The sequence below is a fragment of the Ictidomys tridecemlineatus genome, chromosome 3 (assembly GCF_052094955.1).
Source record: "Ictidomys tridecemlineatus isolate mIctTri1 chromosome 3, mIctTri1.hap1, whole genome shotgun sequence".
Lineage (NCBI taxonomy): Eukaryota > Metazoa > Chordata > Mammalia > Rodentia > Sciuridae > Ictidomys > Ictidomys tridecemlineatus.
The window spans coordinates 12,523,952-12,551,686 of record NC_135479.1 but is presented as its reverse complement, the minus strand read 5'-3'; the positions used below and the strand labels follow the sequence as shown (position 1 = coordinate 12,551,686).

The 27,735-nt window shown below is 33.6% G+C and overlaps 1 protein-coding gene across 17 annotated transcripts in view; it reads left to right on the top strand.

Moving 5' to 3' along the window:
• Cep112 (centrosomal protein 112) overlaps nucleotides 1-27,735 on the top strand; it is a 451,807-nt gene that overhangs the window by 38,866 nt on the left and 385,206 nt on the right. For 14 of the 17 annotated variants that reach the window (XM_078041823.1, XM_078041825.1, XM_078041822.1 and 11 more), the window contains 3 exons: nucleotides 10,347-10,437; nucleotides 12,184-12,261; nucleotides 16,384-16,431. In XM_078041823.1, the coding sequence (XP_077897949.1) occupies nucleotides 10,347-10,437; nucleotides 12,184-12,261; nucleotides 16,384-16,431 (217 nt within the window). The remainder of the gene's footprint in view (nucleotides 1-10,346; nucleotides 10,438-12,183; nucleotides 12,262-16,383; nucleotides 16,432-27,735) is intronic. The other 3 variants (XM_078041820.1, XM_040268551.2, XM_021728425.3) reach the window with 1 other exon arrangement.

Below are 27,735 nucleotides of genomic sequence, written 5' to 3'. Positions count from 1 at the left end.
GGTCTAGTCTGTTGGTGATGCTTTCTATTGAATTTTAAATTTTGGTTTATTGTTTCCTTCGTTTTGAGGATTTCTTCTTCTTTTTTCTTTCAGAATCTCTCTCTCTTTATTGAAGTGATCTTTCACTTTTTCTCTCTGATTTCATTTCTTATACCATCCTTTACTGCGCAGATGAGTTTAACTATGTACATTCTAAACTCCTTCTCTGACATTGGTTCCACTGAGGTGTGGATGGATTTTGTTACTGGAGTATCTTGGTTTGTTGGGGAGATTTGTTTCCTTGCTTTTTCATGTTGTTTGTGGGCCTGCCCATCTAACAGTATGAATCTGAGGCAGTAAAATTTCTACCCTGTGGACTTATAGTGTCCCTGAAGGTTTCTAGTATCTCATTGTTTAGCGGGAGACAAATGATAGTAACAATTAATGCAAACAATTTATACCATTAAACCAAATAGTTTTTACTATGGTGTTTAAAATATTAGTTATCACAATAAATAGAGATTATATGATCAGTTATTACCTACAATAAAAACAGCAAATTTGCAAAAGACTTTACAATTTCAAATGGTGGGAAGGAAGAGAACAGAAGTGATATAGGATGTGATGACTATGAGGGAGGAGGAGAGATGAAGAAGTAAAAAATTAAAGGAAGAGTGAAAGAGAGAACAATAGAAATTGGCTATTAGCAGAAAAGAGACAATCAAGGGAAATAGGAGAAAAAATATATATAAAGTAAAAATTTAAAAAATAAATTAAAAATAAAAAACAAAATTAAAATATACTTATCAAACATCCTAGTTCACAGAAATCTAATCCATGAAAGGTAACTGGTTTCAAAAATGGTAGAAATGAGAAAAAACCCCAAATATGAATATGTACAAATGACTATGTACTATTAAAGTTACAAGTAAGCAGGAAAAAAGGATCTTGATGAAAATTGAAGAATTCTTTCTATTGGAGTTCAAAAGATTCTCAGTAGTTTTAGGTGGGGTTCTTTCTAGAATGATGCCTTACCCTCTGGATTGATGGAGTGAGAGAGGTAATCCCACAGGCAGAACTCCTGGAGGCAGGATTTAGGTTTAGGTGGGCTCCATGCTCTTCGCTGAATACCTGTTGATCTGGAGACTTTATATCAGTGCACCTCCAGCATCCAGTACTTGCTGGTCCACACTGGAAGACTGTAACCCAGGAATCTCCCCTGGGTTCCACTGTGCTGTGGGGGAGCCATGTCATCTTCAGACACCATATTTCCTGGTCTCTAGTTCAGTTTCCAAACAATCTCTCCTGCCCCCAACCTTCCAAGTTCCCGGCCAGATGCGTCTCTCCCAGAAGGTCCTGCAAACAGTTGGATTGGAGGGGGAAGGGTAGTGCTGGGTGTGTTTCCATGACCAGTTGTCCCCTGTGTAAACTTCTCTCAATGTTTGATTTTCCTTTTTTTTTTTTTCAATGTTTGATTTTCACTTAAGCACACTCTGTAATTTGGGCCTAATGTGGGCCTGTATTTCAGGCCCCATCAGCTGCCAGCTTCACACAGCAGCTGCATACCACCTGGAGAGATGGCAGCTTCGACCTGCATACAGATAATGTGTAGTACATCTTTCAGGTTTGCTGGGCAGTGATCTTGATCTCACACCCTTTGTACCCTGACATGCCTCCAGCCTCCCCAAAATACAGGTTCCTTTAATTTCCTTATCCCTCCACTATGCTCATGGAGGGACTGCTCTGGCTGGTGCTTAAGGCCCAGCTGAGGCAGTAGCTGTACAGCTGGGGATATCTTCTTTATTTTATAATATCCAACCTCCTGAGTCCATGGTCTGCTTTGAATGTCCAATTTTAAATTCCAGTAAAGTTCCTCTCTTCTTTTTTGTTCACCTACCTTGCTGAGAAGCTGCCTGTCTGCTTTCTTGGTTTCACTCCATGGAGCAGCTAAGAAAGGGGCCTCCTCTATTCTGCCATCTTGAAAACCTCCCTGAATCTTCATTGTTCTTTGTGGCCGAATAAAACTCCATTGTGTATATATACACCAATTTTTCTTTATCCATTCATCTGTTGATGGACACCTATGCTGGTTCTATAATCTGGCTGTTGTGTATTGTGCTGCTACAAATGTGGGTGTTCATGTATTGCTAGAGAATTATATGACCTTAATTCCTTAGGATAACTATCCAGGAGTGGTATAGCTGGGTCATATGGTGGTTCTATTCCTAGTCTTTTGAGGAACTTTCATGCTGATTACCATAGTGGTTTTACTAATTTACAATTCCACTAGTAGTTTTATAGGGTTCCTTTTTTTTTCCATGTCTTCTTTAGCATTTATTTTTGTAATATATTTTGAAATTAGGAGGGGTCATATCTCTAGCTTTGTTCTTTTTGTTCAAGATTGCTTTGACTATTCAGAGTCCCTTGTAGTTACATATGGATTTTAGGATTATATTTTCTACTTCTGTAAAAAAAAGCCATTGGAATTTAGATAATAGATTGCTTCAGTAGAGAGTATGGTTATTTTAACAATATTAATTTTACTAGTCCATGAGTACAGTGTACTTTGCCATTTATTGTCTTCTTCAGTTTCTTTCAAAAATGTTTTATAGTTTTTATTATATACCTTTTAAAAAAACTTCATTGACTAAATTTATTCTTAGATAGTATATTCTGTTTGGTTCTATTATAAAAAAATGATTATTTCTTGGGGCTGGGGCTATAGCTCAGTGGCAGAGTGCTTGCCTAGCATATGTGAGGCACTGGGTTTGACCCTCAGCACCACATAAAAATAAAGGCATGCTGTCTATCTACAACTACAAAACAAACAAACAAAAAGAAAAAAAATGTCAAACTAAAAAAAAAAGAACAAAAAACAAAAACTACTTATTTTTCTGTGTTGGTTATGTATCCTGAAATTTTACTAAATTTGTTTATCCTTCCTGACAGTGTTTTAAATGCAATATTTAGGTTTTTCTAAATATAAGGTCATATCTACATTCAGACACTATTCCTTCTTTTCTGATTTGGAACCTTTTATTTATTTTTCTTACCTAATTGCTCTGCCTAAGATTTCTAGTGCTATATTGAATATTAGTGTTAAGAATGAGCATCCTTACCTTATTCCGGATCTTAGAAGAAAAGCTTTTAGCTTTTCAAGGTTGAGTACTGTGTTAGCTATGAGCTTGTCATTTGTGGCCCTTATTTTATTTTTTTGAGTTATAGTCCTTCTGTATACCTAACTTACTGAGTTTTTAATCATGAAAGAATGTTGAATTTTGTCAAGTACCCTTTCTGTATCTATTTAGATGGTTGTAAAAATTTTATCCTTCTTTCTTTTAATGCAGTATATTCATTTATTGTTAAGCAGATATTATACCATCCTGTAATCACAAGAATAAATTCCACTTGATCATGATGTATGATCTTTTTAATATGTTATTGAATTGAGCTAGTATTTTGCTGAGAGTTTTTGTATCTGTGTTCATCAAGGATATAGGCCTATAATTTTCTTTTCTCTTAGTGTTGTCTCATTTTAGTATTAGGGTAATGTTGGCTTTGTAAAATGAGTTTGGAAGAATTCCCACTTCTCCAATTTTTTGGATGAGTTTGAGGAGGATTGATGTTAATTCCTTCTTTGAAGTATTAGGTAGCATTCACCAGTGAAGTCACCTGTTCGTAAGCGTTTTTTTATTGGGAGGTTTTGGATTACTGATTCCATCTCCTTACTAGTTATAGGTTGGTTCAGATTTCATGTTTCTTCACAATTCAGTCATGGTAGGTTGTGTGTTTTGAGGAATTTTTCCATTTCATCTAGGTTAGTCGATAACGTTGACATTTTCTTGTAGGACTCTGAGAGTTCTTTTCGTTTCCATGAAATTTGTTGTAATGTCCCCTCTTTCATTTGTGATTCAAGTTACTTGAGTGTTCTGTCTTTTTTTTTTTTTTAGTCCTGGGAGCCTAAAGTTTGTCAATTTGTTGATCTTTTTCAAGAAAAACCAAAACAAACCTCCCGGCCTCCTTGGTTGATTTCATTGTTTTTCTACTCTCAATTTTGTTATCTCTGCTCTCATCTTTAGTATTTCCTTCCTTATGGTAGCTTTGGGTTTAGTTTGTTCTGCTTTTTCTGGTTCCTTATGGTATAAATTTAGGTTGTTGATTTGAGATTTTTCTTATTTTTTAATATAAGCACTTTAACACCTATAAATTTTCCTCTTAGCACTGCTTTTACTGCATTCCATAATTTCATTATGTTGTATTTGTTTTATTGGTCTTAAAATATTTTCTAATTTTCCTTGTTATTTATTGTTTGATTCATTGGTTGTTTAAGTATGGGTTGTTTAATTTTTACTTATTTGTGGATTTAGCATTGCCATTTGTAAATTGCCTTCTAATTGGTTTACAATTCCTTTGTACATTTTTTTCCTCTCATTGTCTTTTCTTGTGAGTTTATTTTATTTTGGGTTGGTATGGTATGCTTTGATTCTTTTTCTTTATATTTCTTGTCTACTACATTAAAAATAATTGTGTTGCTATAAGGCTTACATAAATCATGTTTTGGTTATAATAGGCTACAACAGTCCTCTCTTAATCAGTCTCACTTTCTGTAGTTTCAGTTACCCACAGTAAACTTCAGTCATAAAATATTAAATGGAAAATTCCAGAAATAAGCAATCCATATATTTTAAGTTGTGCATCATTCTGAATAACATGATAAATTCTTGTGCTGTTCATTCCATCCTGCTTGGGATACAAATCATCTTTTTGTTTAGTTTATCCACACTATGTATGTTACTTGCCCGTAGTAACCTAATAGCTGTCTGTTATTAGTATTGCACACATGATTCAGTAATGTCTACTATTTAAGGTTTCCACTGGAGTGGGGAAGGGTCTTAAAATGTATCTCCCATGAATAATAGGACTACTGTATTTTCGGCTAGTAATAATTTGACTTTGATCATGCAGAAGAACTCTATATTATTACTCCCTCCATGCTTTATGTTGTTAATGTCCCAATTTTTACCTTTTTGTATTATATATCCAATAACAAAATATTATAGTTGAATTTTAAGATTTTTTTCTTTAACTTTTAAAGTTGCAAATGATTTATGTACCACAATTACATTAATGGGGTAATCTGTATTTCACTATATAATTACATTCACCAGTGGCTTTACATTTCTATGGGTTTTCATGCTGCTAATTAGCATCTTTAATTTCAATTTGAAGATATCCTGTTAGCATTTCTTCTAAGTTGGGTCTTTTGGTGCTGAATTCCTTCAAGTTTTATATCTGGGAAAGTCTTTCTTCTTCATTTCTAAAAGAAAGTTTTGTAGGATGCAACATTCTTGGTTAGCAGTTTTTCTCTTTCAGTATTTGGAATGTATCATTCTCTCCTGGCCTGTAAGGTTTCTTATGAGAAATCCAGTGAAAATCCTATGGGGACTCCTTTATTAAATATGAGTTACTTTTCTCTCTTTATTTCTTTGAGTTTTGACAATTTGATTCATGGTGTGTCTTAGTGTAGATCTCTATATATTTAACTTGTTTAGAACTTTTTGGAGATCCATTTCCTTTTCCAGATTATTTCTTTAAGTAAGCTTTCTTTAAGTATTTATTTATTTAAATAATCTTAATGCCTCTGTCTGTCTTTTCTTTCTTCATTACAGTGATACATATATTGTACTTCTTGATATTGTCACACAGTCCCTTCAACTTCATTGCTTTTCATTCTCCTTTATTTTTTTCTTCTTACTAGATCATTTCAAATGAGCTGTTTTTGAGTTTGATGACTCTTTTTTTGTACTTGATCCAGGCTACTGTTAAACCCCTCTAGTTAATTTTTCGGTTTGGCTATTTACTCGTAATTCCCTAATTTTCTGTTAGAAACATTTTCTTTCTACTTTTTTACATTCTTCTTTTGTACATACATAATTGTCCTAAGTTTATTGAGTATTTTGATGGTAGTTAATTTGGATTTCTTTGTCAATAGTTTATACATCTCCATATCTTTAGGGTTAGTTTCTGGAGATTTATTTTGTTCCTTTGTTTTGTATTTCATTTTCCTTAATACTTCTTGTTGGTGTCTGTATACCTGAAAATAGTACTCTTGTCCTGTCTTTGTGAACTATGTCTTTGTACATGTAAAACCTTGAAGAATCAGTCTTATTCCAAGGCCATCTCAAACCTTGTCTGTGGATGTGTCTCCTCTGGACTGTCATGTACAAATTCTTAATTAGGGGTATTTGCTATTTTCTCTTTTCAGGAACTTGTAATATCTTGCTCCCTCTGTAATCTATCTCTTGAATTGCAGGTTTTCAGGAGCAGTAGCCTGACTCTTTTTTGTTTGTTTGCTTTTTAAAAATTTCACCCACCTCTATACTTTATCCTGTCAGAGCATCAAGAGAGATAAAATAGGAACAAGTCCATCGGGCAGTACTCTAAAATGTCTGAATATTGGACATATACTTTAGTTTCTTTTTTTTACCCCAGAGAAAAACTATGGGCTTTGAGTTTCCCAGTCATGTCATGCCAAAGCAGGAAGAGGAACTCTGGCTCTGAGTACATAATAGTACAAATTATCCCTTTGTTCTCAATAGCCCCTGGTCCTATTAGTTCTTATAGAGTCCAGTTCGTCAGGTGACCCCCTCCAAAAATCAGAATGTTACATGGATGCTCCAACTCTTTTCTTCCTTAGGAAGAAGGTAATTCTTTGATGAGCTGGTGGGAGGGGCTATGACCAGATTTTTCACACTAGTTCCAGCCATAGCCTTTTTTCTCAGCAATTCCCAACTTGAGGCCTCTTCCTGTCAGATACAAAAATCAGGCCCTCAAGTAGCCCCTGGGAAAGTCAGAACATTGGATGTATTGTCCATTCCTCTTTTTTCCTTCCTAGGGAGAAGTTGGGAGCAGGGGATTTCCTCCTGATCATATGGGGCTGTTTGTTTAGAAGAAGGTTGTGGCAAGAGATGTCACCAATTTTCTTACCTGCTTCAGTGCAGTTTGTTTCATTGTTTCTGGTATAGGAGCCTCTCATACTGGTTCTGAATGTCTCACAAAGGGGATTGGTCTGCATATTGTGGTTGAATTTGTATGTCTATGGAAGAAAGGAGGGTTTGGGGCTTCATGTTCTGCTGTATTACTGACATCATCCCCTTAATTAATTTTTTTTTCAGAAGGACAATTGGCCATTCTTTAGGCTTTAGATTTTATCTCTTTGCATATCTCTGTTTGGATAGGGCCAACTTTATGTTTATTATTTGGAATCAATGGAGATACCTTGAAAGTGTTGAACTAGTTCAGCATGAGAAAATAGCAAATTGGAGAGTTTATATTTCTTGTAGTTTTACTGTTCAAGAGTTGTAAACGGTATGTTAGAAAATTTTACTAAGGTATTGAATTTTTTTCTTTCTATGATAATTTAAATTTTTTAAAATATTTTATTTTTTGGTTGTAACTGGACACAATGTCTTTATTTTATTTATTTATTTATTTGTGGTGCTGAGGATTGAAGCCAGGGCCTTCTACATGCTAGGCGAATGCTTCTACTGCTGAGCCACAATCCTAGCCCCATCTTTCTATGTAAATTTTGACACCCTGGAATTTATTGAGCCACAGCCTCCTTTTCTAGTGCCCTAGAACCATATCATGAGCTCACTTATGAGCATGTTCTCAGTACCAGACGTATACTGTCTTACTATTCTTTGTGGCAGGAACACTAGTTATTCATAAAGAAGCTTTTTAAGATTGTCATTTTTCTCCCAGTCACAGTTGCATTGTTCACCGTGACCACTAGCCCCATCACTATGAATTTGAGGCTGTTTTTGTATTTTGAGTTCAGGTTAATTGTGTTTCCAGCTGGAGACAGTCTCATGGCAAGAAATGAAACTTCTGTGCCTAATGTCCTGTGTTTCTTATACTAGCCAGATTTTAGCAATGATACTGACCTCCTCCTTTAGTTGGATCAGTTGCCTTCCAAGAAGCTGGCTTCTGCAATGCCTTTGCTTTATTTGGCTTTCGTAGGTACATGTTTAAGGGCCAACTTAATGAGTTTAGTTTTGGACATGTTGAATTGGAGACAGGTCTCTTCAATTTGTATTTGTAATGGATTTGTAGTCTAAGAGAACAATTTGGATGGGAGATGTAGATTTGGTAAGCAAAACTTCTTATTATTTGAAATATTAATAGTATATTGGATCACTCAGGAAAAGCATGTAAAATGAAAACAAAGAGGTTAGACACAGAACCCTGGGGTTGCAACACATATGGGGTTGGTAGAGAAGGAAAAACCAGAGCAAGTTACTGTGAAAGATATTTTTGAAATACAGGACAAGAACCAGGGAAGAATGGTTTTATGGAGCCAATGAATGTGACACACTTAAAACACTATTTCTAATATTCTAGTGAGATCAACTATGGTAAAGAGAGATTTCAACTCATTTGCTTGAGTGTGTAGGAGACCACTGATGACCTTATTTATAGTACTTTTACTATAAGTAGAAGTCAATTTATAGTTGATTGAAAAGTATATGACAGGTTAGGACATGGACCCAGTAACTTTTGAAAATTTATTGTGAAGGGAAAGAGGTTCATTGGTATAAAGGATAGCTACATGTGAATCAAAAGAATGTGTTATTTTATGTATGCACCCTGTGCAATAAATAGATAAATGTTTCAGGCCTCTTTTTTATTAATATTTTCTATGAGAATTACTTTTAATATTTAAACATTTTTCAATTTTTAAGCATAGCTCTTTTCATGATTGCTTAATCAATTTTTAAAGAGTAGGCCACTGCTTATCAGATTGCCTCTTCCGACACACTGAGTTGTAAAAGTGTGTATCCGCTCAAGTACATTGACTGGTGAAATTATCCTCAAAATATTACTTTGTCTATTTGATTTTAACTATTTGTATATCTGGGATACTGTTTAAGGGTATGAAAAATGAATAGCACTCTTTTTAAAACAGATTAAAAAAAATTTTTTTTTTAGTTGTAGATAGACACAATACCTTTATCTTATTTATTTTTCTCATGTGTTAAGGATCAAACGCAGTGCCTCACACATGCTAGGCAAATGCTGTACCACTGAATTACAACTCCAGCCCTGACAGAACAGATTTTTAAAGATATTCTATATATGTAGTAACCAGATTAGGGATTGTTATTTTTATCAGTGTTGCTACCAAAAAATATATGAGTTTTAATATGAACTTTTTGAACTTATAGTTTGTCTTTTGGGAATAATTTGTGTTTGTGAGGAAATCCTGATATGGGTTGTGGTTGAAAGTTAGTGACTCTTAATTCCCTATACAGAGGTCCCCTTAATCATAGAAAATAGGTTCCAAGGCTCTTGAAACTGTAGATAGTACTGAATTCTGCATATACTCTATTTTTTCCCTATCTACATATCTCTTATAGTTTGATTATAAATTAGGCATATTAAGATATTAACTATAATATGAAAATAGGACAATTATAATAGTATACCAAATTAAAAGTTATTTAAAATTTATGAATGGTTCATTTCTGGAATGTTCTCTTTAACATTTTCAGATTTTAGTTGATTGGGGGTGACTACCACTGTAGGGAAAAGAAAACATGGATGGGGGTGTCCTGCTCTATAATAATTTCTGATTTATACTTCTTGAAGTGGTTGAATAGAGAATAGGTATTCATAACCTTGGGACTTTCATTGAAGTAACTTGAATTAAAACATAAAGAGAGACTATAGGCGAGAGTAGTATATTTGAGAATGGTATATATCATATCTTTGTATGATATATTAGAGTAGAGTCTTTTTGGTAAAATCCATTTAAACTGTCTTCCTACTTATCCTGTACTTATCACATTTTACATGAATTAACATGGTATATATTTTAATAAAAGATTTTATATATGTGGTTTCTAACATGGTTTCAGATTAATAGAGACTTTAAGCTCCTTGAAAGTTTTGTTACTTTATATATTTTAAGGTTTTGTCTTAAATCCAACAAAATTTGCTAAGCTGTAAACAATGATCTCTCAGAATATATGATCTCAAAATATAAATATGAATATGTGTAGGAGGAGAAAAGATTTAAATACATGTGATTTATTATAGTCCCACTTAAAATAGAATTTATTTTTAAGCAAGTACGTGGCATTTGAGTGACATTTTACTTTTGATTTACTCTAAATGAAATAAAATGTGAAAAATACAAATGGTTATTATTTGTAGATCTTTTTGTCTGCTGTTGAACCATCATTGTGAATATAATCTATCAATCATTTCATTCAAAAGAAAAGACTTGGTGATTGTAGATTTGAACACTCTATGTCCTCTGAATTCTCCAGATTTTGATTTTTGCTCTTTTGATATTTTTATAGAGAGCAGCACACTGGGAAGCACCGAATGAGTTCACGCTGTATAAGTCCATCTTACAAAGAAGAAGAACAAAATGTTATCCCAAAGAACTCTGTAAGATTGTATTTTATATTTATTTGTTCTTAATTGTTTTAAAATAACTCTACATAGTTTTAGTTTTATATTGTCAAAGTTCCAGTGGTTACTTAAAAACAATGAATAAAGTATGAAGGAAAAGGAGAACATTTTGATGTGAAAGATAGTGGTGTACCATGATATTCCTTCTGTTTTCTCAGAGACTCTAAGGTATACTGCTAAGTCTATCATTTCTCCAGCATATCGAAGAAAAACTGAAACATTTTATTTTTTATTTATCTATTTTTCCCCCTTTACCTAATATACACTTGGAAATTAAGAAGAAATAGGGATTAATTTATAGTCAAATAGGAAACACTGCTTTTCTGATTGGGGTGAACTATTTTTATTTTCAAATATGGAAGTCTTTCTTGCATCTCTGTGTTTAACAAAGATTTAGTTTGAATAAGGTTTGTAAAGTGAAAAATTGCACTTGCTCAATGAAGTCTTTATTGCCTACTTTGGCTATCTTGGGTATATGACTTAGTTACAGGAGACATCATGTATAACATGTGACTATTTTAGCACATATTTCTTTAAACATAACTCATTTCATTTTCTCCAATGATACTTTGGAACATGAAATTTAATATAAGAGGCAGCACACTTTTAATAATAATTTACAGTATATTTACTCAATCAAGGCAGGTATGTTTTTTATTTAAGAAGTTCTGTTCACAAAGAAAACACAAAAATCAAGGTACCACCAGTAGAAGTGATAATGAATTTTAATATAGTATATAAATAATGGAAAGTCAACATTTTGTTGAACATAAATTTGGAGACTTAGTAAAGTATGCAGAACATTTTAGTGTATTTTTTTCCTTCATCACTTTATATTAATTTAAATGAAGATAGGTAAAGAGGTTTATTTGTTAGTAATGAGGCTTTCTACAAAAGCATGAAAGTGCTGTAATTTAACTTTAAAAATTTGGGGCTATAAAATAGACATTATTATTTTATACAGATTTACCTTTCTAAGTTTTTAGTGCTTTGGAATTATTAATTTCTGGGCACAGATCTTAGGTTGTCTTCAGTTAATTGTAGTTTTAATCTGATTGATAAATATGTAATATAGTAATATAGGAGAAAAAAAGCAGAATTTTTTTAAAAAGTAAAGAATCACCATAATTGTGTTTTCATGATGTGAATCCAAAACTTATTTCTCTTTTTATTCAATGTATGAGTTAGAATTAATTTAAGAACAAAGAGGCTTTTGGACATCAACACAAAACTTCCCTGTTAACTAATTTTAATGAGAGTAAATAATTCATCTTTTCAAGTGTTCCTCCCCAACCCCCCAACCCCTTTCAAGCTACTGTGGTATACCACAATTAAAACTTTTTGTAAAAGAACTTAAAGAGGAGAGTCTGGATTAATTTTTAAAATATTCTTTTGATGTTTTTTTTTTCCTAAATCTAGTTACTGTGTGAATATATTGTTAAGGCATCTCATAGCCCCAAGCAGCTATAATAAACAGTCATTAGTTAGAATTGAGAACTCTAGCTTAGTTATAACATAATCCTTTCCTTGGAGGGTTTTATAGCATTACCAAATAAGTGCATAAAACTCTGATTACTCTGAATGACAAATATTTTGTCTTGTTTTCTTTTCTACCTTCTTGCTCTTCCTTTCTTCCTCTTGTTTCCTTTGTTTCTTTCTTCCATTCTCTCATCTTTTATTTCTTTTCTCCTTCTCTTCTTTCCTTTCTATTTTATATTTCAGGAAGTTCATTTGAAAAAATCTCCTATTTCTTTGGATGACAGTGACCTTGAACCTCGCCTGAATAGTTGGAATCTTGGGGTAAAAGTAGCATTTTTTTTTGATGTATATGTTGATGTAGAAGAGTCATATTGTATGTGAATTACAGCTGAGCTAATTTAATTCTATTACTTGAATTTTGGATTCTAGATATCTATTATTATATTGGTTTTAAGAAGGACTTTAAGTATGGGGAAACAAATACCGTTCCAAAGCAATATAAATATTTCCTGCCTTGGCAAGCTAACTTTCTTGTTGGTGAAATGAGAGATATACACATAAAATAGTTAAATAATATTTTAAGATACTATCTCATAAGATACCAAAGTTAATTATATGATAGATATCATCACATATCATTTAACAACAGGGATATGTTCTAAGAAATGTGTCAGTAGGTGGTTTCACCATTGTGTGAACATTGTTCAGTACTTACACAAACCTAGACAGTGTGCGCTTATTATTCAGTGTGAGTCTCTTAATCCAATCAAGAAATGCATTAAGACATGAGATGCATGAGGCCGTTGCTGGCTTAACAAGGCACACTGTTTAACAGTAAACTTTTTTTTTTTTAATAAGATGCGTACTCTGAAATAATGACAGAATATGATATCACTTAGGTGATGGAAACGTTCCAGCTCCATAATACTCATGGGACCACTATCACATATGTCCTTTGTTGTTGATCAAGATGTAATTATGCAGCATGAGACTATGCTGATGTTAACAGGAGGGAAGTCAGGGTGAACATGAATAAGCAAAGTCATTTGGGTTAAAAAAAAACTCAGGGAGATAGCAGTTTTCATGTACAGAGAATTAGGGGCATGGAAGTATTTAGATAGGTGGGCAGAAGGAAAAGGAGGGATTCCAGGCAGAAGTAGACAGGAAGAAAGCTTTGGTTGTGTAAGTGAACTGTCCTGACACAGTCTCTGGGATTTATGTATGGAATTAGTGGACAGTGTTGGCAACTGGATTAAATTGGATCTGTGAGTGCTATCTTGAGAATTTTAGCTTTTAAATTTCAGGTGTATACATCATTCCTTTTTTGTCCTGTATCATTTTATAAAATTAAAATTTAAATAAATTAGGTCATTTTATAAATACTATATTATGTGCAGTTTAACTTTTTATATAAATTTATAAGAATTCTATGAATGACTATTAATGATAACATTCACTTTTATTTGGATAGATATTGTATAGTTTAAGTACTCTGCTATTTCTGTTTCTTACACTTTGTTGTTAATATAAGTAATACTGCAACAAAATTCTTTACCAGAATCTTTTTATTCATATTTGGTTGTTTTCTTAGGTTATATCACATCTTTGGTTCATCACCTTCCAGAAGGTTTCTAATACTTTCAACCAGCAGTATACCAGTTGTCCATTTCCATTTATTCATCTAAATTAGGGATTATTAATTCAGAAAACCTAAAAACCTTTCTACTAATCATTGTCTTTAGTGAAAGCAGTGCTTTAGAAAAATTGTCTTCGTGGCATTGTGAAGATGCTATTGGATGTGAGTAGAATTTGACACAGGAGATCAATTACCTTTTTGATGCTTAACACAAAGTGGACTTTGTGTTACTGTGATTGCTGGGAAGATTGAAAGGATAGAAAAGAAAACCCTTTGATCCTCAGTGACTGATTGGAGGCCTGAACTGAAGGGACCTAAATGTTTGTTTCTGAAAAATGGAAATGTTGGCTGTTAATTGACTATCAGGTAGGATAATCCATTTTAGAGGTTTAAAGTTTTATTTTAGATTAATGCAGTTTAAAGAAGTGGTAACATTAATTGCAGAGCTCAAGGCCTAGAGCTTCATGAGATGGGAGGGCTAAAGGCATATTTTGGAGTCCTTCTGATATGGGTGGTGGCAAGATTGAAGAAGAGCTCAAGCCTTTAGATAGTAGAATAAGTGGTGGAGAGTGGAGAATTAGGATGTTTGGGTCATAAAATTAACACAAGTAGAAGCTTGGGAAATGGGTAGGAGATGAAAGTAATATGGATCTCCTATTAATTTTGGGAGTATGCTAGTGAGAGAAGAAACAGAATTGATGAGAGGGAGGATAATAAGTCAAAAGAAAAACATTTTCATGTTTGAAAGTGTAGGGCAAAGTTGCTGTTGGAGGGAAGTCATATTCCCAATGTGGGAGAAGAGCACAGGAAATCCCACAGAAGGACAAAGTCCTCTTGCCAGAGAGCAACATCAAAGAGAAAAATGAAATTGTGGAGCTGTCCTTTTAAACTTGCCTTTGCCCTTAGCCATTTGAAACTTTTGATGTACATTTCCTAGTACATAGCGTACTTTGCACAATTATTTAACTGTTCAGAGGATTAAATCTTTGCTTCTTATAATAAAATTAAAATATCTAAAATATTTTGATATAATACTTTAAAAACTAGGTCTGCTTGGTTTTAACATCCTTATTGATTATAATGTATAAGCATTAATCAGGCTAAGTGATGTCTCTTCATTAGAGGTAAATGATGCAAGTATTTAATTTATTTAGAAAACAAAATTTTTTATTGTTTTTCTGATCATCTTCCCTTTTTGGTTTATTTTTTAATTATATGACAATAGTGGAATGCATTACACTCATTATTGCCCATATACAGCACAGTTTTTCCTAACTCTGTATATAAAATATGTTCACGCCGAATTATGCCATTACACATGTACTCTTTTTTTTTGCATTACAATTCTTAATACACATATATATCATAATTTTTCATATCTCTGTTTGTATATAAGGTATATAAGGTATGTTGACACCAAATTTTGTTTTGATTTTAGTTTTGTGTGGGAAGGCCTGAGAAGCTTTGTTTTCTTTCTTCCTTTGAAAGATCTGTTAATAGCTAGAATTAATTTTTGTATTCTTAACAAAAGGTACATTGTTTTATATTGCTGGCATTCCTGTCAACTCCTTCATTTTAATGCATTTGATATTTGAGCATTTGAATTTTCTACTATTTGTCAAAAAATACATTTTTTCTAAAATGTATTTCTTTTTTTTTTTTTTTTACTTTTTAAAATTTTATTTTTATGTGGTGCTGTGGATTGAACCTACCACCCCGCACATATTTGACAGGTGCTATACTGCTGAGCCACAACCCTAACCCCCAAATATATTTCTTTTTCTTAGGAATATGTTATTTTTTATGAATACATAATTCAGTTAGAGATTTGTTTTAAAAACTCAGTATGAAATTTTTATCCTGTGTGTTTTTCTTAATCTTTAACCTTTTTAAAACTTACTGTTTGTGATGTTTCTAGTTTTCATGATATATTTTAAATGCATTTCAACCAGCAGTATACCAGTTGTCCAGTATGAGACTCTAAGTCATAGGATAAATTATAGTGCTATGCAGTTTTACTATTTTTAAGTTAATTTGAGTAACTGTACGGATGGAGGGTTTGGAATATTTTGTCCTTAACCAGTGACTCTCATAGCACTATGAAACAAGCTATGTGTACTCATTTGGAAAAAAAAACTTTAAAAATTGTCATCGATTTTTCAAGTTTTAGATTTTATTATTTATTTTATAAATAATTTACTATGTTAAGATCTGTAGGGATTATTGGAGAGTGTTGATTATAACTGGGAATTATTTGAAACTTTCTTTACTTTTTAATTTTAAGGTTGTAGGAAAAAATTGATACATAATTTTTTCCTGGTTTCTAGAGCATATTTATGAATTTTATTTTGAAAGTGGGGTATATAACCTTAAAAGTGAGAGAAAATTACAATCATGACACAAATTGAGTAGGTATTTGAATCTCTTTTCCTATTTTATAGATGTAGATATGAATGGGAAAATTTAGTTTGCTGACACATTTGAAAACTTCCATTGCATGAAGGTTTAATTGTAGTTATGGTAATTACTTATTGATGGTTTAAAAAATTATTATACATAGAAATTGTTATTTTAAAAAATTATTATTGTTGCTGTTACACAATAATTAAATTGGTATTTATTTTGAGATCTGTATACAGATTTTTATTGTATCTTTTCCTTTTTTCTCCTATTTTTTCAGCCATTCCTTTCTCTTCCTTCCCCTTCCTCTTCCTTTACCCTCTTCTTCCTTCTCCTCCCTCTTCTCCTCCTCCCTCTTCTCCTTTTCCTTCTTCCTCTTCTTCTATCCTATTGTCATTTCAATGAAGGGACTGAGAAGGTCAATATGTTCCTATTCATTAATGGACTATTTTGAGGTGAGATTAGTTGTAATAATTATTGTTAAAGCAGCGGTACAATTTAACCTGTTTTGTACGGTTTTATCTTGGCAATTTGAGGTTTTTCCATTTATGTTAGAATCCTATTTTCATACTATTCAGTGATCTTGGAAAGACAGAGTTGAACATGTTGATCTTTTAAATTTCTCATTTGCCTGTGGTTTTCCATAAATGAGTAAACATGTCAGATTTTGTGACTACGACAAAGTTATCTAAATGAAAAAGAGTTATAGAGGTGGTTTATGTAAAAAAATTAACATTTGATAAGGCAAATTCTCACTCTCTTTAGAGTATAAAAATGTTTGGAATTATCTCCTCAAAATATTATAAGGTAATTTCTACATGGTAAAATATGAGTGCTTATTTTCTTAACATTTTATTTTTTCTAATTTTTTTATATTTAGTATTTGTTACTCATAAAACACACAAAGCCATAAAATATTTATAGTATTTTCCCAAAGCTTGTATTTGGGTAATGTAATGATATTCAGAGTTTTATTTGAGAAATTGGCATTTATTTCTTTTAAATATAAACTCCCATTTCTGGCTATGATGGAGTAAGTCTTTTGCATCCTAGCTCTCCTACAGCTAAAAACTCTGTACAGAATAAAACAAAGCAACTACCTGGGGACTCTGGAAAGTAAGTAATAGGAGGCTGGTAGGAGAGGAAAACATGAAGAATGACTGCTACAGTAGTTGAGAGTCATCTTCTTTTTTTCTGTTTGTGTTTTTTTTTGTTTGTTTGTTTTTCTTATCTAACTCCCAGCTTTGACTCCAGGGTGGGCAAAATTAGGGGTTTGTGTAGTGGGCTTGGACAGGAAAAACTCACATCTTTTTGGTTGGAGGACTAGGAAGAAGACTTGGCTGTATGAGAATGTTCTCTTACTCCCTCCACTTTGCCCCTGTTTTGGCCCTTCCTCTATGCCAGCACTGGTGGAGAACTGTACTGTTGTTGTACAGCAGCAGCAGTTTGGGCCCATCTGTCTTGGTAGAAGTACTGAAAAGGTTACCTCTTATGCAAGGAATGTTAGAGGGGGATAATATGTATGTATTTATATTTTCTTCTTTTCACTTGCTACTTTTCTTTGAGAGTGGAACTCTGTGATATTGTAAGAGACAAATTCTGAAGGGAACTCTAATCATTCTCACCAGTTGGACAGAGAAAATCTGAGAGGGAAGAGTGGAAGAAGTAAAGCCTTATTGTGTGTGAAGCAACACAAGTTCCACCCAGCCTTACTCCAAAGTGTGCATGTTTGGAACATACCCACCAAAATTCGTAGCAGTGTTTTAGAGAACTGAATTATGGTTTAAGTCATCACTTTTGTACATTATCAACTCCTGCGTGATGACCTATTAGGGGAAGACTCAGGTGGCATAGTACAAGCTTGGAGCATGGAAATGACATCAAAACCACTCTTCACAGGAGAGGTGAGCTTATAGACAGATCTATTGATTTTCCACACTGAAAGAAACAAAACACCAGGATTTTTCAGAACCTCACAATTTAATTACAATGATTATAATTTCTCTGATATTGTAATTAAGAGATCAGTAACAAATTGCTTGGAAAATCCACAATCATTTAGAAATTAGATACATACTTCTAAAGAATATAATCTGGAAGTAAAGAAGCCTAAGGGAAATTGGAAAATATTTTTAACTGAATTAAAATGATACAATAGCATATCAGAATTTGTGGAATTGGGCTGAAGTAGATCTTAGAGGGAAATTTATATCATGAAATATTTAAAGCAGAAGAGAGAGAAGTTCTTTTTCTTGATTGGCAGCATGAGGAGCTTCATAGACCTGCTGTCTAGCAAAACAAGAATAAATGGTAAAAACTATAAAAAAATTAAATGTCTCTGGAAATTATCCTAAGGATATAGAGCAAGTGAAGATATATTTGTTTAGAAAATCAACTACAGCTTAGTAAAAGCAGCAGAAGTCTGTGGTGCTTGAGCTGTGACTTGCTTTTACTCTCTACTGTCTCTCCAGCTCAATTTTATGGAAGTTGCAGTGGTGAGTATGGCAAAGAAGATGGGGTTCTCTTTCTCTCCCCTTACCTCCCAATACTGTGTCTCCTTAGGAGGAGCATGCCGCCAGCATTTCATATCCTTTTGAAGTCTTGAATTGAAGAGGCTGGTGAGTTCTTGGTGTGTTTTGCTGATTGGTGGTGGTGGTGGTGGGTGGTCCCTTCCTCCACTCAACCCCCACTTATAGGGTACAACATACTCATAAACATAACAGGTCAAGAATATTACAGCCAGGGTTGTCCTTCCCATAGGGTAGATTCCACACTGAGGGTGAAAAGCCAATAAGACCAGAGACTATTGCCACAGCACAGTGCCCAGAGTAATGGCTGAGATTCTTGCATGGGGATAGGCAGTCCAGAAGAACAGTGAGATCAGAAGCTCTCCCTATGGACTGACTGTATGGGAAACTTAAGTGTGGGAAGTTCAAGCCTAAGGATGCTTTAGAAAACATCTTTAGTGGAGATTTTTATGGAAAACCCTATTAGACATATGGTTTAACAGAAGGATCAGAGACAATCAAATAGTGTCCTGCTAAAAACTACCATCATTTCAGGATAACAATGTGCATGTCCAACATATCCACTGAGGACTAATATCAGTGTCTTCACACTGTAAGGGAAATAATTGCACTGAAATAGTCTAGCTAGCCCTAAGTAAGTCAACAAGTAAGCAATAATAAAAATTACTCTTGGAGAAGGGAATCAGTATCCATAGTTGCTGTGTTATGTAGTATTTAATGTGTCCAGTTTCAAGGAATAAACAAACAAAACAAGAGATGCAAAGAAACAGGAAGTGAGACCCATTTTCAGGAAAAAGGCAGTAGAAACTGCCTGTGAGAGTGTTCAGATTTATCAGACAAAATATTTCAAAGCAGCAATTACAAATATGTTCAAAAACTGAAGGAAACCATGTTTAAAGAAGAAAAGGAAGTTATGATGACCATCAAATAAAATATCAATAAGGAGAAATTACAAAAAGGAACCATGTGGGAATTCAGTGTAATGTGGAAACAGTATAATAACTAGCATGAAAACTTCACATTATAGGAGCCAAACAGTAGATTTGAACTGGAAGAAGAAAGAATCAGTGACTTTAAAGATAGATTGATAAAGATTATGCAAACTAAATTAGAACCGAAAGAAAAAAGGATAAAGAAAAATATTGCCTTAGAGAAATGTAGGACAGCATTAAGTGTTTGTTCTAACATGTGTAATGGAGGTACAAGAATGAAAGGAGAGAGAACAAAGGAGAAGGTATATTTAAAACATGATGGCTGAAAATTTTCAAATTTGATGAAAAACATCAATCTGTACATCAGAAAAACTCAATGCACTTCAAGTTAAGATAAACACAAAGATATGTATACATAGATGCATTGTAGGAAGAATTTTGAAACACAAATAGAATAATCTTGAGAGCACAAAAGTGAAAAAAAGGAAGGCCTAAAAAAGAAAAGAAGGAAGTTTTTTTTTTTTTTAATTTTGTAGTTGTAGATGGGCAGTATGCCTTTATTTGTTTATTTTTATGTGGTGCTAAGGACCGAACCCAGTGCCTCACATGTGCTAGGAAAGCGCTCTGCCACTGACCTACAGCCCAAGCCCAAAGAAGGCAGTTTTAAATCATTCAACCCTTTCCAAAGAAATTGGAGAAAAAAGAGTAAGTTAAACCCAAAGCTATCAGATGAAGGAAACACTAAAAATTAAAATAGAAATAAACAAATTTGGACCTAGAAAAGCAGTAAACTCAAAAGTTGGATTTTTAAATGATAAACAGAATTAGTAAACTTTTAGCCAGATAGGCCAAGAATACAAAGAAGAATCAATTTGCTAATGTCAAGAATGAAAGAAGAGATACCACTACAGATCCTACAGATGTTCAAAGTAAAATAAGGAATTACTATAAGCAGCCCTATGGACATAAATTTGACAATGGAGATGAAAGGGATAAAGTCCCTGAGCAATACAAACTACCAAAACTCACTCAGGAAGACATAAGTAACTAGAATACTCATTTATCTATGAACTAAACTGAGCCTATAGTTAAAAGTCTTCCAACAAAGAAAACTCTGGGCCCTCATGTTTTCACTGATAAATTTAATCCATCAGTTGAGGGAGAAATAGTAACAACTGTCCAGTCTCTTCTAGAAGACAGAATAGGAGGCATTGCTGCCTAGATTATGAGACCAGTTTTATTTCAATACCAAAATCAGAGTTTAGGGGAAATATTTGGATATCACATATCTGACAAAGATTTTATTCAGAATATATAAAGAATTTTCAAAACTCAACAGTAAGAAAATAGCCTAATGAAAAGCTAAGTTGGATTGCTACAGTGAGACATGACTACATATGTATTAGAATGGTTAAAACAACTTTAAAAATGCTAAATGCTGGTGAGGAAGAGGAGCAACAGGGGCACTTATCTTTTTCTTGATGGCTACACAGAACATTATTTTAAAACACAGTTCCCAGTTTTTTATTTTTTAAATAAAGTGAAACATATTTACCATCTGACAGAGCAGTTTCACACCTAAGTATTTACTCAAATGAGATGAGAGTCTTTGTCCACACAAAAATCTGTAAGCAAGTGTTTATTATAATGCCTTTCTTATTTTATTTCTAGATATAGACTCTTTTCTTTTAAAAAAATTATTCACCTTGAATTACCTTTTTGAAATAACTCAAAAAATGTTTTGAGCTTGAAGAAATGTTATGGTGGTTTTATTTAAAATTGCATGGCAGTTTTTAAAAGTGAAAAAAAGAATGTAATATGAATTTTAGTCTTTTCACATACTCATGGGATATTTATAAAGATGATCTAATTAGGGCATAAAGACATTTTTATTAAATGATTATTTAATCGAAACTAGAAATTAGCACTCATGTGTTTACCTGAACATTAAAAAAAAATACAAAACAACCCCAAATAGCTGTGCAAATGTAATTAAAACCAAGCATAGACTAATGGATAATAGTGAGCTTCGATAAACAATTATGATGTGTCCAAAATGATAACTGAGGATTAAAGATCCCTTTTTAATTTAATGGGGGAACCCCCCAAAACTTACTAAGCCAAAACAAAGCCAACCCCCCCAATCTACAAACAAACAAACAAAAAAACCCTCCCAAACAACCCCCAAAACAAACTTGCCCCAGTTATTGGAACTGATCAGTTAAACAAGCTGAATCTCAGCAAAGAATAGTATAATGGGAAATTCTTAGTTCCTTCAGTGTGATCTAGAAACAAGTGAGAAGACAAAGAATAATGTTAGCTGCTGAAAAGAGATCAAAGCAGTATATGGAGATTTTATCAGATTTAAGCAGCAAGTGCTGCTTGTGCTGGCATATAAGGTGAATTGGTATGTAAGGAACATTATACATTTCCAAGAAGAGCAGGTAATGATTGTTTTCATCACACATACTGCCCTTGTCTTGCATCGGGATCATACTTTTTTTTTGATCCTCTGCTGGGTCAAATTTTCCTTGCTCCTCTGCTGTCCTTGTGAGGAATTTGGGAAGTCTGGCTGTTCTCAGTGTGGCCTTCTGAGCAGCCTATTGAACCTGTGCTAATTAGTGCTCTTGCAGTATTCCAGACACTTGAGCAAGAGTGGCAGAGAGGAGCTCCCTGAGTTGCCAACTCACAGAATTGTGAGGTAAATAAAATGGTTGTAGTTTTAAGTTATTGAAGTCTTGGGGTGATTTGTCATGCAGCAGAAAGCTAACAGATAAAATCAGATACTGCAAAACAGTTTTCCAAAGTGGTGTACCAGTATATCCTCATCAGTGCTGAGCCAGTTGCCTTTGCGTTGCTTCTTCTCCAATACTTGGTTGCCAGTTTATTTTTTAATTAAAAAAAAATTTACCTGTTCTTAAAGGTAGTTATTGGTATTGCTTTGTGTGATTTAATAGTATTTTTCTGACCAATGATGGTGGGTTCCTTTTAATATGTTTATTGATAATTTAGATAGCCTCTCAGAGTACAGTGCCTACATAAAATTTTGTCTTTAGGATTTTAAGTAGTTTTATCTTTGTGTTGGATTATCTGCTTTTTTATTATTGATATGTAAGAGGGTTTTTTAATGTACTTTGGATAAGAGTCCTTTTGGAATATAGTATAGTAAATATTTTGTTCATTTTGTTGCTTTTCTTCATTCTTTCACTGGTATCCTCAATGAACAGAAATCTTAAATTTGAATGCTAATTTAATCAGCTTTTTCTTCATATAGTAGAACCATTTTGTGTCTTGAATTTAAAGAAATCTCTATCCTAAAGTCCTGAAGATGTTCTTGGGGGAAAAATATAGTTTTCTTATAAAAGTTTTATTGTGTTTTCTATTTGGATCTATAAGCCATCTGGTATATGTTTGGTATATGTTTTAAGATCAAGGAGTTAAGGTTTATTTTTATCCTTTGTATAAATCCAAGTGGCACTAGCATTTATTGAAAAAGATGACAGTTTTTTCCTCTACCACAGTGCTATTTGTCTCATAAATCAAGTGGCACTATGCCTATTTCTCTTCTTTTCCTTTGGCTCCTTTGCTTGTGCCAGTGGACTGTGTTTTTATATCTGTAAATTACTTATGATTGGTAAATGTTTGTTGAAATGTTTTAGGTAAACTAGTGAATGAGTCTCCACTAGTGTTATTTCTGTGGTAAAACATTCATAAAGTTCTAAAATATTGACTTAAAAACAATTTTGAAGCATAATCAACTTGGTGTTGAAGTCTGAATTTATCTATTGATATCAAGAAATGTTTGGCAGTTCTGATTTTGTTATATAAAAACATTTGTTTTACTTGAATTGCTGGTAATATATTGCTAGATAATGTCTTTGCCATTGAGAAAGTTCATATATCAGGTAAAGTTCCTTTAAATTTTTCCTGGAAACAAAACTTTTCTAGTTGATTAACATTAGTCTTTATGGAGGTATTTGCTTATGTCAGTTTGGCCTGAATAATTTGAACAAAACAAAACAAAATAAACTGGCAGAACACCCTTTGTAATCAAATAAGCCAGCTTAAAAAAGTAAATAAAATGTCAAAAGCTAGTTTTCATTAAAGAGCATTCAGATATCTGTATTCATTTCTAGCTTCAAAATTATATATTTTATTGTTGTGATTCTGTTTGCTTTTTAAATGGGAAATGTGCAAATGTGATTTAATCTTGCTATTGGAATTTAATTATTTTCAGTTTTGCCTTCTATGTAATATTTTCATAGATGTCAGTGTTCCACATAAGTCCTTTTTCTTCCATTTCAGATATTCTTTATTGTGGTATCCTTTCTTGAGGTATTATGAGAGAACAGAAGTTTTCTAAAAAAGCATGAAAAGTCAGTGTTAAGACTGTTTACAGATTGCTTCAAGTCCTAGAACTCGTGGATTACAAAGTGGGAACATTAACTTCAAAGCACATCTGGCAATTGTTACAAAATCAGAAAATAGATTGCTTATTTTCCCCAAATAGACTCAAGAACATGCTTTACCATGAATAATTCCCATTGCACATTAAAAGTGGTTAGTAGACAAACTCAGTGTATTGTACACAAACAACAACAGAATATCAGGACTAGTTTACAGTGCTCATTGTTGCTTTTAAAAATTACAGTAGACATTTTCTAGTTTTCCTTCTTTTTGAATGACCAGCTTGAAAAAGGAAATTCATCATAATAAAATGAGTCTTCTACTTCTTTAATAGCTTTTAAAGATGAAGGGAATAAAATAGGAACTACATCTGCATAGTTGAAATGCTACATTGTAATTAGCTAAACCAATATTTTGTACCCTGCTTATAAATGTAGAGATGGGTAAAAATAAATCACAGATGGTTTTCGGTTTTAAGTTCTAAACTTAATTAGTGCTTGAGCATCTTTGAGAATTCCTGTTTCCTCATCCCCTTCCCCCCTTATATTTAATTCTGCTTCATGAATTAGAGTTTTATATATTTTCAGATTTGTATATGTCTTTGAAGAGCTTATTTTCTGTGCTTGTTTTCAGCATTTCAAAAATAGAGAATGATTACTTATTTTTCATGTATATATATATATATATATATGTATACTTTTAGACAATAAAAGTGTGCTGGAAATTTGCTGCCTTTTGTTTTCAAAGAGATGGATGCTTACAGTATTGCTATTTAGTAAAGAATATGCCTCTTTTTGTGGTACAATATTTAAATAGATTGTATATTACCTCTACTTAGTGCCAAAGTGTACTAATTCATACATCCATCAGTAGTGGCTCATATCATGAACAATTTTGTTAAAATTTTAATGTATGTTAGTCTATAAAATGACAAAATGTTATTTCATTATGATATTACTTTTTTTAAAAAAAATTATTTTTTTTAGTGGTAGTTGGACACAATACCTTTATTTTATTTATTTATTTTTATGTGGTGCTGAGGATTGAAACCGGGACCTCACACATTCGAGGTGAGCACTTTACTGCTGAGCCACAACCCCAGCCCTATGATATTACTTTAAATTTCCATATTTCTAAGGAGTTTAAGCATATTTCGTATGTATATTTGCCATTCAAATGCGAATTGTGCCTCAAGGTTTTTTTGCACTTGTCATTTGTTTCTATTAAGTGGCATTTGTCTGTTTTTCCTTGATTATATATGTATAAATCTGTATATCTATATCTATCTACAAGTTTTTTTTTTTTTTTTTTTGGTACCAGGTATTGAATTCCAGGGCATTCTACTACTTGTCTTACAAGTCTTAAATTTTAAGACAAGTTTAGCCCTCAACTTGCGCAGGCTTTATGAAAGAAGGTTTGAATCATGAGAAACAGCTAGGGAGTTTTGAATTAAAGAGACAAGACTCTAATTACCTTTAAACCAGCTCCAGGATGGCTCCTCCTAGCTCCAGTCTCCAGCCACCTATTGTGGTGGCGAGGTTTACTGAAGAGTCTAGCTAGAGAGAGAGAACACGCCAGGTCTTCGGGGTAATGGCCAGACACGCCTCTGCACAGTCAAGCCCTCAGACCTGGAGAAGGGTGGGGAAAGCTCTGATGCAGCTGTGCCTAAACGCCTTTCACCCAGCCAGGGAGGTAACTCAAATCACGTGCGAGGATGGCCTCCCACATATTCCTCCTTTTTTCTTTTAAAAAGCAGGCGATGATTTACTCTCTTGAGTCTCTGTACTCTCGCTCTGAAGACTCGCCATCCTATAATTATAACAGAAAAAAAAATTAACAGCAAAGTGAACAATGTAATAATGGACCAGGCCAAGTGTTTTAGAATGTTTCCAGGGTTAAATCCATTTAATTCCTTCAATATTTGATTAGCTGAAGAAGAAGGATCTGAAAATCAGCTCTATTATTTTGAATATCTTGGATATGATGATGGAGTTCCAAAAGATCCAAGCTATTATTATTATTTTGCAAAATACCCAACAAATGGTTTTTAACCTTCTCCCAGTCCCAGAGAGAAGCATTGTACTTGGCAGCTGTAACACACACATATTTATAACTTGAGTGGCATTTAAGCCTTTCTTTAAACTTTAAAGCCGAAAGTTCATTATGTATATTTATAACAGTTGCTTCTAAGGCATTTAACTTAGTCTCAATCCTTTCATCAATATTTACTTGATTGTGCAGAGGAAGTATTTTGGGCTAAATTATTAAGAAATTTTGCATGTTGAATATTTTGAGATAAAGTTCTAGAAGATGTGACTGTGGATGCAATGAAAGAAACCAAGGCCATAACTCCCACAATTATAATTCCAATGGCATGTCTAGGTCTCGCTAGCTGGGTATGGGTTTTCTGTAAGACTTGAAAACCAGCAGCAGCGTACCATGGCTCTGAAATATTAGCAGGCAATAAAACAAAAGAGGGCTGATGAAGTACCAGTACTCCTTTTCCTCTATTATATCTAGTAATACAATTGGTTAGGTTACATTTGTTAAATGTTACAACATATCTTTCATCTCTCCATTTAACTTTTACATTTCCAATGATTAAAACATAAGGAGATTGGACACTGGCTCATAAGCCATAGCAAGAACCTTTCTTACAGCTCTTGCCAACAAATTTTGGTAAAGGCTTGTCTGTAAAATGTAAGAATTCTGAGGCAGCAATTAAGCACCAAACATCTTTTTGAATACCACCTTCACTGTAGGTCAAAATATTGCTAACAAATCCTGCAGGTGTCATAGCAGAACATTTTGTAATTGTCTTTTATCAATTTTTGGAGACCAGTCTAAGATACACCCACTATCTTTAGACACCTTATGTTATACTAGAAAGGTATTTACACAATCATCCATCCAGGCAAGTGCCAATCTTAATTGTAGAACTATTAGGACAATGAGGTATTCGTGGAGGTTTTGCAGAAATGACTGGTTTGTTATGATCATTGATCTAGTATAAGGTTTTAAGTCTCCATAAATAGTATGATTAATCATTCTAGGTTTCCCAATCGCTGTCTTTTCCTCAAATGATACTATCAGATAGCCAGCATGTTTATTGTGGAACCAACACAAGGATAATTGGGCACTGTAGCCAGACTAAGTAAATCTAGTCACATGATTGGGAGTAATATGAGTATCTATAAATCCTCCCATCATGAATGAGTCATTAGTAAACACTGAAATAGATTCTTCAGCCCACACAGCTGCGTGTACCAGGGTTGGATCTGGGAAATAGGTCCAGTAAGTGTCTGCTCGACTCCCTTTTACCTGACAGCCCAGCAGGGCAATCACTGTAGCTACTATCATCAATGGGGTCTTCATTCTTCCTAGGAGTCGAATCATTCGCAAATGTGTGTTGTCAGCTTTTTCACGTCTTCCTATGAGATCAGCTTTTCAGCTGGGTCTTTGTGGGTTGTTTTCATTCTTCTTCGATATCTCTTTCTTTTCAGTGGAGGCTTCTCCGGGTTGATTTTCAGTCGCTTGAATCTCGGCTCTGTTTCCTCCATGTCTGATTGCGCTTTCAGGCACCCAGATAGGATGGAAAGTACCTTCTGGAAAAACACAAGCATGGGGGCTGGGGATGTGGCTCAAGCGGTAGCGCGCTCGCCTAGCATGCGTGCTGCCCGGGTTCGATCCTCAGCAGCACCACATACCAACAAAGATGTTGTGTTCACCAAGAACTAAGAAAAACTAAATAAATGTTAAAAAAATTCTCTCTCTCTCTCTCTGTCCCCCTCTGTCTCTCACTCTCTCTTTAAAAAAAAAAAAAAAAAAAAAAAAAAAAAAAAAAAAAAGAAAAACACAAGCATGACCTCTGCCCCACATGATCACTGGATCT